Source organism: Carcharodon carcharias, chromosome 22 (genome assembly GCF_017639515.1).
Source record: "Carcharodon carcharias isolate sCarCar2 chromosome 22, sCarCar2.pri, whole genome shotgun sequence".
NCBI lineage: Eukaryota > Metazoa > Chordata > Chondrichthyes > Lamniformes > Lamnidae > Carcharodon > Carcharodon carcharias.
The window spans coordinates 50,132,781-50,146,476 of record NC_054488.1 but is presented as its reverse complement, the minus strand read 5'-3'; the positions used below and the strand labels follow the sequence as shown (position 1 = coordinate 50,146,476).

Below are 13,696 nucleotides of genomic sequence, written 5' to 3'. Positions count from 1 at the left end.
AGTATGCCATTTTCCAATAATGCTATTCTCCTATGGCCCATAAAAGGCATGTTGTAACATTGGTCACTGTGTAATCCTATCAAAATCAATACGTGCAGGCTGACGATTAAACTGACATTTCTCATCTTGTTCCTCTAGGCCAATGTGTTTGCTGGAAGAGACATTTACCTTTTAGAACAAATTAATTAGAAATCTCAAACTTCCTGAAGATAACCTGCAACTAACTGTGAGTGAGTCAGAAAACTAACCTTAACAGAAAAATTTATAATGAATTTCATCAATTTGAATTACCAAACTGTGAGTTCTGAAGAAGATCGCAAGAAGTTTTTAAAAAATGGTTGCTATATGCAAGTCAACAAAAGGAGATACAGGAAACGGTTTCTTCGCAAAGATGGAAACTGCAACATCCATTTTAAACGTACTTTTGGAGAATGGGAAAGTTACTTTTCCGATATCTTCACTACACTCATAGATCTCAAATGGAGACAAATGTTTCTGATCTTCTCCTTGTCCTATATATTGTCATGGCTGTTTTTTGGCTTTGTTTACTGGGTCACGGCAGTTATCCATGGAGACTTACAAACTGAGGAAGAAGATCATACACCCTGCGTTGCGGAAGTCCACAGCTTCACTGCAGCTTTCCTGTTCTCCATTGAAACACAAACAACTATCGGCTATGGATCTCGATTTGTGACAGAAGAGTGCCCTTTTGCTGTTTCCATGGTCACTTCCCAATCAGTGATAAGCTGTTTAATTAACACGTTTATCATTGGTGTTGTAGTGGCCAAAATGTCAAAGGCAAGAAAGAGAGCTCAGACAATTAGATTCAGCAACAATGCAGTGATAGCTGTAAGAAATGGGAAACTATGCATGATGTGGCGTATTGGAGATTTCCGGGAAAGTCACATCATTGAAGGCACTGTTAGAGCTCAATTACTCCAATTTAAGGAGTACGATGACAATAAATTGTCCATGGAACACCAGGACTTGCACATAGACACAGGCAATATCATCCTCATTAGTCCTGTCACCATTGTACATGAAATAAATGAAGACAGTCCGCTCTATGACCTTAGCAAGAAAGACTTAGCTGAAGGTGACTTTGAAGTCATAGTTACATTTGTCTATTCTGAGGACTCAACAGGAAATACTCATCAGTCTCGGAGCTCGTACACACCGTTGGAGATCCTATGGGGTCACCACTTTAATGAAGTTCTCAAAGACAAGCCAACTTACTATAAAGTTAACTACTCCCAGTTTCATAAAACTCAAGAAGTAACGACACCAGAATGCAGTGCCAAAGCATTGTATTCCACGCCAGAACACAGTATCAATGTGCTCACCGTGGCTGGATTGGACAGCGACGAGGGAAAGTGTGAGAACACAGTCATTCCAAGTGACAATGGAAAGCATGGTGAAGAACAATATGTGTACCAAAAGCCTGCATTTGTATTCAGAAGCCTATCCATGGAGTCAGAACTATGATTGTTGCCTTACTATTACCACTGCCCCTTTTGAACATTGCAGTAGGACTAAAAAGGGGGAAATTTGTTATTCAGGAATATAAAACTCCATGTGCCTCCTAACACTTCTACAATTCTGATTTATAATTAACACAGGAAGCATCCAAAAATGTGGATCCGTAGATAGACTGAGGCAGCAAGTGGAATGACTTCCTTCCTCTGTATCATCTTATACATTAGTTATAATGATGAACCCTTCCAAAATAAACCGTAACATTCTGTCACTCTCAAAATTTTACCTTCATCTTTTGTTGCACAATAAATAGTAGGCAAAGAATCAAAAGCGGGTCACTGCTAGAATCACAGAATTTGGACGAGAACACGCATTCTTTCAGTGCTATGGGTGCTATTCTATGCACACACACCTCTGATGCCGACCACGATAGATGCCATTTTGGTGAGGGCAGATAAAGAGCCAGGATTATGCAGAGTATACGCCAATTGTGACATCAATGAGCATGTAATGCTGAGTGGATGCCATTGCTGCCATTTTGGGGCTCAGTGCCTCACTAGCCCCTCCCTTTAAGCACACTGGAATATGCATTCAGAAGCAGGAAGGAAACATGGTCAGTACTATTTAAAAAGATAATCAACTCCTTTTAGGTTAATTACTGATTGATTTCTATTGGCTGTTGCTGCAATTTTAGACCCGTTTAGTGGTTTCCAGAGTTTTTAAAATACATGAAAATGACAAGGATTGGTATAGCATGTGCTGAAGAACTTTGGCCTGACTACATGAGTTCTGCACAAGCCACTTGCTCTCAGACATGAGTGTAATAGTTTGCATTCCCCTTTGCCTGCAGCGTGACAGGGAGAATGAACAGGTGTGGCACAGAGCAGGGCAAGTTGATGGAAGAGGGAGGAGGAGCATTGAGTGAAAGGCTCTCAACAGATGGTTACATCCAGTCAGGGTGTTTAGGGAGCACTTCTCCTAGCTCAGTGAGGAACTGTGCGTCAGACTTTTCTGCTTCACTAAGGAGATGCTTTTTGAAAGCTGCTGCCTGCTGCAGCCAAAGCTGCAACCTCAGACGCTGGCTAGGATGGCATTGCCAGTGACACTGAACAAGACCACAGGCATGAACGTCTGTGCTAAAAGCAAAATACTGCAGATGCTGGAAATCTGAAATAAAGACAGAAAAACTCAGCAAGTCTGTCAGCATCTGTGGAGAGAGAAACAGAGTTAATGTTCTGAGCCTGTATGACCCTTCTCCAGAGCCTTCTTTCTTATATTATTTATGAACTTCTATGTGTCTGACTCCTTTGTGACTGAAGCAAGTGATATTTTCAACATTTCCCAGTTTGCTGTCCAAAGCTGTATAAAAGTAGATAGCACAAGAGAGGTGGGCAGGTGGAACAATGGGAAGAAATACCGAAGGCCACATTGAAATAGTTCAGTATTAACCCCAATACCTGGGAAAACACAGCCACTGACAAATCATGATGGCAGCATGTTGGTTTGAATGACTTTCAGGTTGCGAGACTTGGCTGCCTAGCATGCAAGATATCTCACCGACCAGCCTTGCCTGGCTTTCAATGTGAAATATGCAGCCCTATGTGTGCTTTCAGGATCAGGCTGTTCCCCTACCTGTGCATTCAGAGCAACACAAATTCATCGGTCAATTTGAAGGTGGATCGAATTGCTGTATGTAGAAGCAATAGTGCAGTATGCAAAACCTACCTGAAACACAAGCACCAGATGGAACTTTTCCTTGCCTTTTCCTTGCCGACAGCAGCCTCAACGCCAAGCTTCTACAACTAAACCTTCATGGAATGACAGTACCAACATTGAGCCTGGGATTATTTCAATCCCATTTCTGGTATTTTCAAGCTGGATGATTGTCTCCTTCAGAAAGCAACTTGAGACAGCTAAGGTGACACAATAAAGAGAATCAAAAATATACACTAAAGCTTAATGGAAATGGAATGGTAGTGAACTACAAAACACTTTTACCTCTGGGTTTCTACACATTCCAGATTGATGGTCTCCTCCGCTGATTATGAAATGTATTGAGACTGCTTCAATCCTTATCGTGGTGGGCATGGACCAACAACACAAAACTGTGACTAATTTGTCAATTGCACTTGTAACATTGGGAATTAAATAGAAAATTTGGAACCTAATCTGCAGAATTGTCAAAGCTTTATCTAAATTAAATTATGCTTTATCTCACTTGGAAGTGTTGATGCTGACACAAGTTAACTGAAAAGTAGATAAGACATTGTTTTCCTACTAGTAGCGTCCCTCATTTTTAAGCTGTGCAAAACATATTTATTTTGAATCTAAGAGATGACCAATATTTCCATGCTTGTCTAAGTAGTATATGCAATGACAATAGAGGATTATGTAGGTTTTTCCACTTGAATAAAATGTGATGGCTCATGAGTGATGATGCCACTGATGAATTTTTATGTGTCTTTCAATGATGAATTAAACTGCGTATTTTCCCCATTGTCACCTATATTAAAAACGAAGGTTCAGAGTTTGAATAAGGTTACTGATGGTCGGGCTGAGTCTGAAAGGGTTAACTAAAGGGTCCAATTTTTTATAAGGTTATTTCAAAACCACTTAGTGATGTCAATCAGACGTTTCTGATCCAACCAAATCTTCACTGAGTCCTAATTTTCGTTCCTAACATTGGTCTCTATTCACAGCCTTTTCTTTTGTGCCAGTTTGCTAAAGTGTTGTGTTTTTTCCCATGATTGTTCTGCAGTTTCCCACAAAAATCTTCTGCAAGTGGTCACTTTAAAAAAAAACGTTGGAAAACTGGATTTTATCTTTAGCTTTGCTAATGAAGCTTTAGTTAACCCAATGCACTCATTCCAGCTATAGGCAAATTCAAGTTAGAAGCAACCTTTTGGAAAAAAAAGTCATCCTGACCTGTTAAAAAGAATGTAATATATATCTCTCTACAACAAGATGCCAAAACCATGTGTAAAACATCTGTTCAACATTTTCTGTGAACTTGCTAAGCAACTAATATTCAGTGTAGATTTTTTTGATCTTTGAAATAAGAATGATGCTTAAACAAATTCCACAAATGTTAGTCATTGCATTTTTCCCTCTAAATTGTAAATTATGACTTACTTAAGGTACTTTGAACAACACAGATTCTTGTCACTACATCTGTAAATTAGTAGAGTTGCTGAAATCTGTCTTGTTCAAGGGTGAAAAATAGATTTTGAAACTCCGCTGATTGAGGCAGAAGATACTTGCATCACCAGAGTCACAAGATTGAGGGCCAGCTAGTGTCTGACCTCCAAAACGAGAGTTTCTGTCTCTGTGTCACCATCTGTAAAACAAAGCAGAGCAACAAACAATAAAGTATGAGATATTCAAAAACAAGCAACCCTGCGAGGTCCAAAGTGAGAACAGAACTGGTGAAAAGCCTGCCCGTATTGTTAAAGAGGAAAGAATTGTTAAACAAGCTCAGGCACTTTTCATCAAAATCAAATAGGGAAATGAAATAATTCCATATAACAACAGTTTGTAATCTTCAGTGGCGGCTGGTCTGTCCTGATTATGCCATTACTAAATGTGATTCTGCTGTGACTGAGATAAACCCACCAAGTTTCCTTGCAGCAAACCTGGAAACCTCAAAGCCCAGATTAGCAGATGCGTGGGACTGAAGGCAGGGCGGTGAATGGTTTGGGATCCAGGTGTCCTCTGTTGCCAGGAGGAGGAAAAGACACACAAATCGAAGAATGTGGTATCAGTCTGAGCCTGCATTGGACTTGCAGTGGAACTGGTGAAAGGCTAGCGCAAAGCCCATTCCCAGATGAGAATTTTTCTACCCAATGCAGAGTTTAGCACGCTCCCATTCAATGCAGAGAAAAAACATGAATTTTTGAAAGTGGGGGGGGTCAAAGAAACCAGGCAATTCTGTTTGCAGTGAGTGAGTTGATGAATTTTGTTAAAAGAAATAACAGTGAAAACATTTCTGATAGAAGGGTTATGTGAAAGAGCAGAGAGCTTGGGTTCTTTGCACATTAAAAACTGCATTACAGGTTGATAAGACTGGGAAAAGCTAATAAAAAACTTGTAATCTTTTTCTCTTGAGATAAAACTAAAAGACAAGCAATAATGAGCTTACATAACACTTTAATTAAATTTCAGTTAGAGCACTGTGTTTGAGTAACTTGTTTTTAAGATTATCCTCCGTTTTTAAATATCTCTGTGACTTGGTCTCATGAGAATTCCCTGCAGCTATGAGAATTCCCTGCAGCTATATGGTACTGAATGCACCCGCCATTCTTCACCCACTGTCTTACCCGGTGCACTCTACCACACCATTGGCGGCCGCTCACTCAGCCACTTCCCTCTGGAAGTTCATTCCTAAATAAATTCACTTCTTCACCCTCCTCCCATTTAGAAAGCCATTGAGAAATTTGTTTTTGCCAAAATATACTTTATTTGTAAAATATCTAAAAGAACATTACAAAATATTTCAAAATGGCATCACAGAAAGTGCAATGATATTCAAATTTTCTACCTAGATCAATGGCGGAATTTTACGGCCCCTCCCGCTGACAGGATTTTGCAGTCCCACCCCCTCTGCGACAGGGCCATAAAATCCACCCCCCCCCCCCACCCCCCCACTGATGTTGGACTCTGAAGTGCTTCAATACAATTTTAAAAGTTACAAACATTTCAAAATGGTCATTGCAGAAAGTGTGATGACATTCATGTTATCTACATAGACCATGTTGCACTCTGAGGTGCTTCAATACAAATGTGGTACATGTGATATTTATCATGTACATTCAATGTGGATCATATAGCCCGAAGGGGTCGTAATATTTCCAGCCCCTCAGTGCACTATGGCTGACAGTGAACTTTTCCCATTGCTCCTCTGCAGCGGCTGCCCCAAGCTTTGGTGCATGCCTCAGCACGTAGTCCTAGACTTTGGAATATGCCAGTCTGTTCTCTCTCTTAAACCATGCTTCCACATCTCTCCGTTTTTCTTTGCATTTTGCCTTCCATGCTCCAAGATGCTGCTCTCCACAGCAGGGTCATGGTAGAACTGTAAAATATCATTTTATTTTGATATAAATGGATAAACGCACAGCTTTTGTGATACTGAGTCACACAGAGCAGGTTCAGTGATGGGGAAGTTCTTGGAGCCCTGCACTATTGTGAGGAGAGAAACTAGCCATGGTTTCCCATTCCTGTACACGATCCAGTGAACCTTGTGGGAAAGTGTGTGTGAGAGCAAGGAGTGAATGGGGGTTAGGGTTAGATCTTCCAAGATGATCAAATAAGACCAAGGACTCACACCGCTCAGGCTCGCCGATGGAAAATGGTCAATGGTTTAAGAGGACCACAGAGAAGCCACACTTTTCTTTTTGAAGGGTAGTAATAACAAATTAAATTGGTCTGATATTAGAAACTTCCAGAAGTTAAATAGAAGTGGCACTGCATGGAAGAAAGTATCTGACTTTCAAGAGAAAATAGTACTAATTTCAGGCTGAATGCCACTCTGTATAAAGGTTAAACGTAAGGAGATTGTCAAAATATTTTTCTACTTGTAGAATGGGAAAATGCATAAATATCAGCAAATATATCGGTGTATCAAATGAATTCTCGGGATGTTTACTTTGGCATAAAATATAAATATTCGAGTCGCTTGCCTGAGATATTTTGCAGAAATTCTTGAATCAAATGTCAGGTGCAGAAACAATATGAAAAATGTTGGAATTTGCTTTGACAGTTTACCAGCAGCATTAGTGATGTACCTTTTTTTTTTTAAAAAGGTTAACCCCTTGAAACAAGCTTTATTTTTGTCAGGGCCAGTTTGGCTACTTTCAGACAGCTACAACAGGCTTGAGCCAGGAAATGACTGGGACATACCTGCCATTAAAGAAACAACATTGTTGCCTACTTCAGAGACATTATCAGCTGTTAAAATCATATCAAAGGAGCATTGACAAGAGGGAGACACTCCCACCCGCATTCCACCACCCTGCCCCTATTGCACCAAAACTCTGACCTACCACACACCCAGTTGACAGACTTTCCCGTCAGGAGTAAGAATTGGGAAATCGCCGACACTCCAGGTAATAAAATGTAGGAAATGCCCATGCGATTACTGTGAATGCACTCCCCGCTGGGACGGGGGCATCAGGGGAGTTGTAAAACTGACATTCAAATATCAGTGCAAACCTGAATTTGTTCTCAATAAATAAATGAATATTAAGGAGAGGCATGTGATCCAGGGCTTTAATTGTTGAGGGCAGAGGGCTGGGGCTTTGTTGAGTGAATTGCGGGACACAGTACCACAGGTAAAGTCTCACACATCACAGAATCACAGAATTGTTACAGCGCAGAAGGAGGCCGTTCAGCCCATCGTGTCTGCGCCAGCTCTCCGAATGAGCTAGTGCCTAGTGCCACTCTCCTACCTTCTCCCCCCTAACCCTGTACATTCTTCCTTAGCAGATAGCAGTCTAATTCCCTTTTGAATGCTTCATTCGAACCTGCCTCCACCACTCTCAAGCAGTGCATTCCGGGCCTGAATCACTCGCTGGGTGAAAACTTTTTCCCACGTGTCGCTTTTGCTTCTTTTGCCAATTACTTTAAATCTGTGCCCTCTCATTCTTGATCCTTTTTGCTGGGAACAGTTTTTCCCTATCAGCTCTGTCCTGACACTTGGTGATTTTGGAACATCTCTATCAAATCTCTCAGCCTCTTGTCTTCAAGGAAAATAGTCCCAACTTCTCCAATCTATCTATATAACTGAAGCTCGTCATCCCTGGAACCACTCTCATAAATCTTATCTACACTCTCTCCAATACCTTCACATCTTTCCTTACATGTGGTGCCCAGAACTGGATGCAATACTCTAGCTGGGGCTGATTGAGTGTCTTATACAAGTTCAACATAATCTCTTTGCTCTTGTACTCAATGCGCCTATTAATCGAGCCTAGGATGCTCTATGCTTTATTAGCTGCTGTCTCAACCTGTCCCACCATCTTCAATGACTTATTCACAGACACAAGGTCCCTCTACCCTTGCAACCCCTTTAGAGTTGTATCTTTTATTTCATGTTGTGTTTCCGTGTTCTTCCTGGCAAGGTGACTCACTTCACATTGGTCGGCATTGAACTTCATCTGCCACTGCCTGCCCTTCCACCAACTTGTCTATGTCCTTTTGAAGATCTACACTAGAGAGGTTTCCCCACTACTAATTGGCCTGTAGATGCTGGGCTTATCTTTACAGCCTTTATTGAAAAAGGGTATAACATTTGCAATGCTCTAGTCCTCTGGCAACGCCCCTGAGTTTAACAAAGGCTGGAAAATTATGGCCAGTGGCTCCACAGTTTCCACTCTTACTTCCCTCAGTATCCTTGGATGCACCTCATCTGGTCCTGGTGCTTAATAATTTTAATTATAGACAGCCTATCTAATACTTTGTCAGCAACAATTTTAAATCCAACTTGTGTATTAATTACCCTCTCTTTCACTATGGTCTGGGTTACATCATCTTATTTCTTAAGACAAATGCAAAAAATTCATTCAATACCTCAGCTATTCCCTGCCTCCATGCACAAATCCCCTTTCTGGTCCCTAATTGGTCATACTCCTCCTTTTAGCACCGTTTTACTATTTATACGCCTATGGAAGATTTTGGGATTCCCTTTTATATGAGCTGCCAGTTTCTTTTCATACTCTTTCTTTGTTTCTTTTATTTGCTTTTTCACTTGCCCTCTGAACCTTCTATCTTCAGCCTGGTTCTCCATTGTATTATCCACCTAACATCTGTCATAAATACACTTTTCTTTCTTCATCTTAATCTCTATATCTTTTGTCATCCAGGGAGCTCTGGATTTGTTTGCCCTATCTTTCCCCTTCGAGGGAATATACTTTGACTATGTCCAGACTATCTCTTCTTTGAAGGTAGCTCATTGTTCAGCTACCATTTTTCCTGCCAACCTTTGATTCCAATTTATTTTGGCCCAGATCCGTTCTTGTCCTATTGAAGTTGGCTTTCTCCTAGTTAATTATTCTTAGTTTAGATTGTTCTTTTCCATAGCCCACCTAAACCTTATGATACAATGATCACTGTTCCCTAAATGTTCTCCCAATGACACTTGAATCACTTGGCCCACCTCATTCCCATGGGGTTGAATTTAGTGTACATGATGGGGGTTCAGCCCACCAGTGGAGAACCAGTAGGAAACCTGTGTCATCTCTCCAAGGGACGCCTGATGCTATTTAAGTGCAATAGTGTGCAGCATCAAGCCTCCCACAGGATTGTCCCCAATTGGACAGAAATTCCACCCCCGAGAGCTGCCAGCAATTCAGTGAGACCTTCACCAGGGTTCGATGCTGGACCCCTGGAGATAGGTGAGCATGGGCAGGGTGGGGGGCATCGCCAATGGAGGGGGACAGAGGGGGTCAGATGCAAGGGTGGTGGATTGGGGGGTGGGGTTAGTTCTTAGCAAAAATCCTTCCCAATGTAAGGTCCCTTGATCGGGCACAAAATGCCTTTGAAAGAGGGACTCCCAACCATCCCCCAAACCACTGGAGGCTGCTGACAAATTCAACAGGGTTTGCTGGATGGACTTCAGAAGGCATGGGAGACAAGTTCCAGAGAATCCCTGAGCCATCACCAAGTCTCATTGGGTTCGGAGATAATGGTCTTTCAGTGGTTCAATAATGAGCCTAATTAGGCAGCAGATGGGTTTCTGCCATCAGCCCATTCCCACCACTGACTTAAATGGGGGTCAGTTTTCCCGCTGGCAGCAATAGGCTGCCTGGTCTCCCCCACGATTATGCGGGGCCTGGCTGCCATCTAACCCACTCTGGCAGGCCCCATTAAACTCTGGTCTTAATTAAAAAGTTTAGCATAACTTCTTTGCTTTAACACTGTTTATAACCCAAGGGCTCCAACTCTTTTTAAACAGCCTTCTCAGCTTGTCCATGGCAATCAAAGATTTCTGTACGTCCACCCCTGCAGATCTTCTTGGCCCTGTGTCCAAGGTAAAATTCAAAATAGTACCATTTAGTTCTTATTTCCTTTTCTCATTTGTCCAACTAAAACAAATCAATTCGCACTTCTCAGGGTTATAATTCACCTTCCATGTCTCTGCCCATTTCATCAATCTGTCTAAGCCCCCCTGAAGTCTATTACTATCCTCCTCACTGTTTACTACATTTCGGAGTTTGGTGTCATCTGGGAACTTTGAAATTATGCTCTGTGTACTTGTGTCCAGGCCAGTAATATGTATCAAAACTCAAGAGCGTTTATTCATTCGAATGTCTTTGTTACTAATTCCTGGCTATTGCTCTCCTAAGTTGTTCTTGCTTCCCCAGCCCCCTCACAGCCCAAACCAGTTCTAGCAGAAGACTCCCTTAGCCACAGGTAGTGTTTGATCATTTCAACCTATATCTCTAATACCTGAACTTAGTCCTGATAGACTTCATATCTGAAATGTGTCCTGAATCACCCCTGTGCTTGCTGACCTACATTGGCACCTGGTCCAGCCTTGCCACCATTGTAAAATTCTCATCCCTGTGTTCAAGCCCCTCCATGGCTCACTCTGCCCCTCCCTAGCTCTGTAACCTCCCCAGTCCTATAAAAGTTTTTGACATGAATTAACCAGAGGAATTCTTCACACTATTTATTATACCACTCAATGATCAGAAGAAATTTCCACAGCATATTTGTAGTGTCACTGACATCTCTATAGTTGTAGAGCCTCTGGTGCATTGTGTTCAGAGAAACTCTCTGCGCTGCATTAATCAATGGTGCTGCTGACATATTACTAAAAATATTTTGCCTATCTCCTTTCATCCCCTCTTAAGATCATCTTGGCCTGAAAAACCATGTTTTGCTCTTGTGACTCCATTCCCACTAATATGCTAACCACCCAACTTCCCTTTGGAACACCCCATGCCAGCTGACAATACAAGTCGCTCCCTCCCCTCAGGTACAGCGTGCTTTCAATTCAAATCTGCTGTCATCATCATTCTCCTCATGCCACCTTCAACTCTGCCCTTGCAAACTAATACTCTTTCTACCTGTGTGCTTTTAAAATCCTTAAACATGTTGTTGCCTCCCAAAACTTTGCCCAGCTTTCCAGCAACTCCATGTTTGAACCCCTCCAATCAGATTGCAACCCCGGCCACAGGACTGAAATGTCTCTAATCAAAGTCACTCATGACTCTGACCATGGTGCATTTTTCTTCCTAGACTGTTCCGTAGCTTTTGACACTGTTTACCACATCATCCACCATGAGCACCTCTCTTCCACTGTTCAGTTCAATAGGACTAACTGCTCTTGGTTCTACTCAATAAGAATTCCAGCATCTGCTGCACTGTACTCATCTGTCTTTGGCTCCCACTGTGCCTTCATCTACATGCTGACGTTTAGTGACATCAACAATGACATTGGATTAGCTTGCACAGGTACCCTGCCAACACCTCTCCTTTGACTTTGTGTTACCCGGCTGCTTTTCCAACATTTAATCTTTAATGGACCTCAGTTTTCCCCAGTTAAACATTGGAAAACCAAAGCCATCCTCTCCTACCCCAAATTTTTTATCCTTTGCACAGGTTCCATTGACCTCCTCAGCATTACCTCAGGTTGAAAATGATTGCTCATAGCCCCAGTGTCCTACATCAGTTGCTGGGCTTCAGAATCTACATCCTTTCCATTAAAGACTTTCACCTCATAAATTTGCCTTCTTCTGCTTTCATTCCACCCACCTGCTGCTTAAACTCTCGACTATATATTTGTTGCCTCAAACTTGGCTATTTATGACTACCCAATCACAATGCTCTGTGACCATCAACTCCTCCAAATTGCTGCCAGCTGCTTATCCTATATAACAATCAGAGGAAACAATCCTGGTGTAATGACTCAATGGAGGAGACAGGTTTCAACAAGAAACAGCTAAACTTTATTACAGAGAGCTTTTCAGGTACTACACGCTCGATCAGGACTCTTGTCAGGAAGCCCCATTCCCCCAAACCCACCCCGATTGCCTGTGCTTAGGACATACTGGTCGGAACCTTAACAAATTATGACGTGACCCCTGATGGATAGCAGGAGGGGCTATACCCTCAGTTACCACATTTCCTCCCCCTTTAGCTTTTTGCAATTTCTATTAACAGGGAAATATTTCAACATTCAACAACATATACATATACACAATTTCAGATTGATTAAAGATCAAGTATCTGAGGTGCTCTCCTTATACGGCTAGTGTGGCATAGCTCTACCACTTGAGGTTCCTCAACAGGATCGACAGGATCTGGAACACAGCATGAGATACATCATTAGAACGTGGCAACTCTACATAGATAATAGGCATATCTATTCTAGCTGCATCAGTCACCTCAGGAATTGACGGTTCAACACTAATCACAGGCAGAAGAGTTGGTTGTCTCTCTGGCATGAATATGATCCGTGTGCTTACAGATGATTCTATCTCCCACTTGTACTTGTAAAGGTAATGAACCAGTCTCTGAGAGAATGGTTCCAGGAACTCTACAGGGTCCATTGCCGAAATTTTGCACCAATACCATATCACTTATAGCGAATGTGTGGGCTTTGCTGCGTATGTCGTGGTTCAATTTTTGATTAGTCTGGTGATGCTCAACCTTCCCCTCTAAATTTGGAAACATTAGGTGTTTCTGTGTATGTAGGCGGCATTTCATCAATAATTCAGATGGTGCTGAACCCATAGTCAAATGTGGTGTTGTTCAGTAACTGAAAAGAAAGCAGGAAAGTTGAGGTTCCAGAGTGCTGTCCGATAGCTTTCTCATATCCGACTTAAAAGTCTTTACTGCCCTTTCAGCTAGGCCATTTGATGAGGGATGGTAAGGGGTGGTTTTAGTCGGCAGAAATTTTTGTTCAGTGGGTTGAGCACCCGACCCACTCGAACGTGAAATGACGCACGTTGACGTTAGCCGAGTGTGCCAATGTCAATGTGCCGTTGCGTTATAGTTCGGTTGGCAGGCAAGCGCTGGAGTCTGCAGCGCATCTGCTGACTGTTAAAAGGCCTGCTAAGACCATTAAATTATTAATTAACCTGATAAAGGCCAAGCAACCTTTGCATTTTTTTGGAAACCTCATCCAGTGTGGGGGGTGGGGGGGGGGTGGGGAGGTGGGGTGAATGAGGTTCCCGAAAGCAAATAAAAATAAAATAAAAGTTTTACAATTTAATTAATA

The 13,696-nt window shown here is 42.0% G+C and overlaps 1 protein-coding gene across 1 annotated transcript; it reads left to right on the top strand.

The window, feature by feature from the left end:
• The first annotated feature begins 290 nt into the window (after positions 1–290).
• Positions 291–1,485, top strand: LOC121293672 (inward rectifier potassium channel 16-like). The gene has a single exon (XM_041216839.1). The coding sequence runs from the start codon at positions 346–348 to the stop codon at positions 1,483–1,485; it is 1,140 nt and encodes a 379-aa protein (XP_041072773.1). The 5' UTR covers positions 291–345.
• The last annotated feature ends 12,211 nt before the right edge of the window (positions 1,486–13,696 follow it).

What these genes read in the sequence shown, in the direction of transcription:
- LOC121293672 (XM_041216839.1), top strand. Translation starts at nt 346, where the DNA reads ATGCAAGTCAACAAAAGGAGATACAGGAAACGGTTTCTTCGCAAAGAT.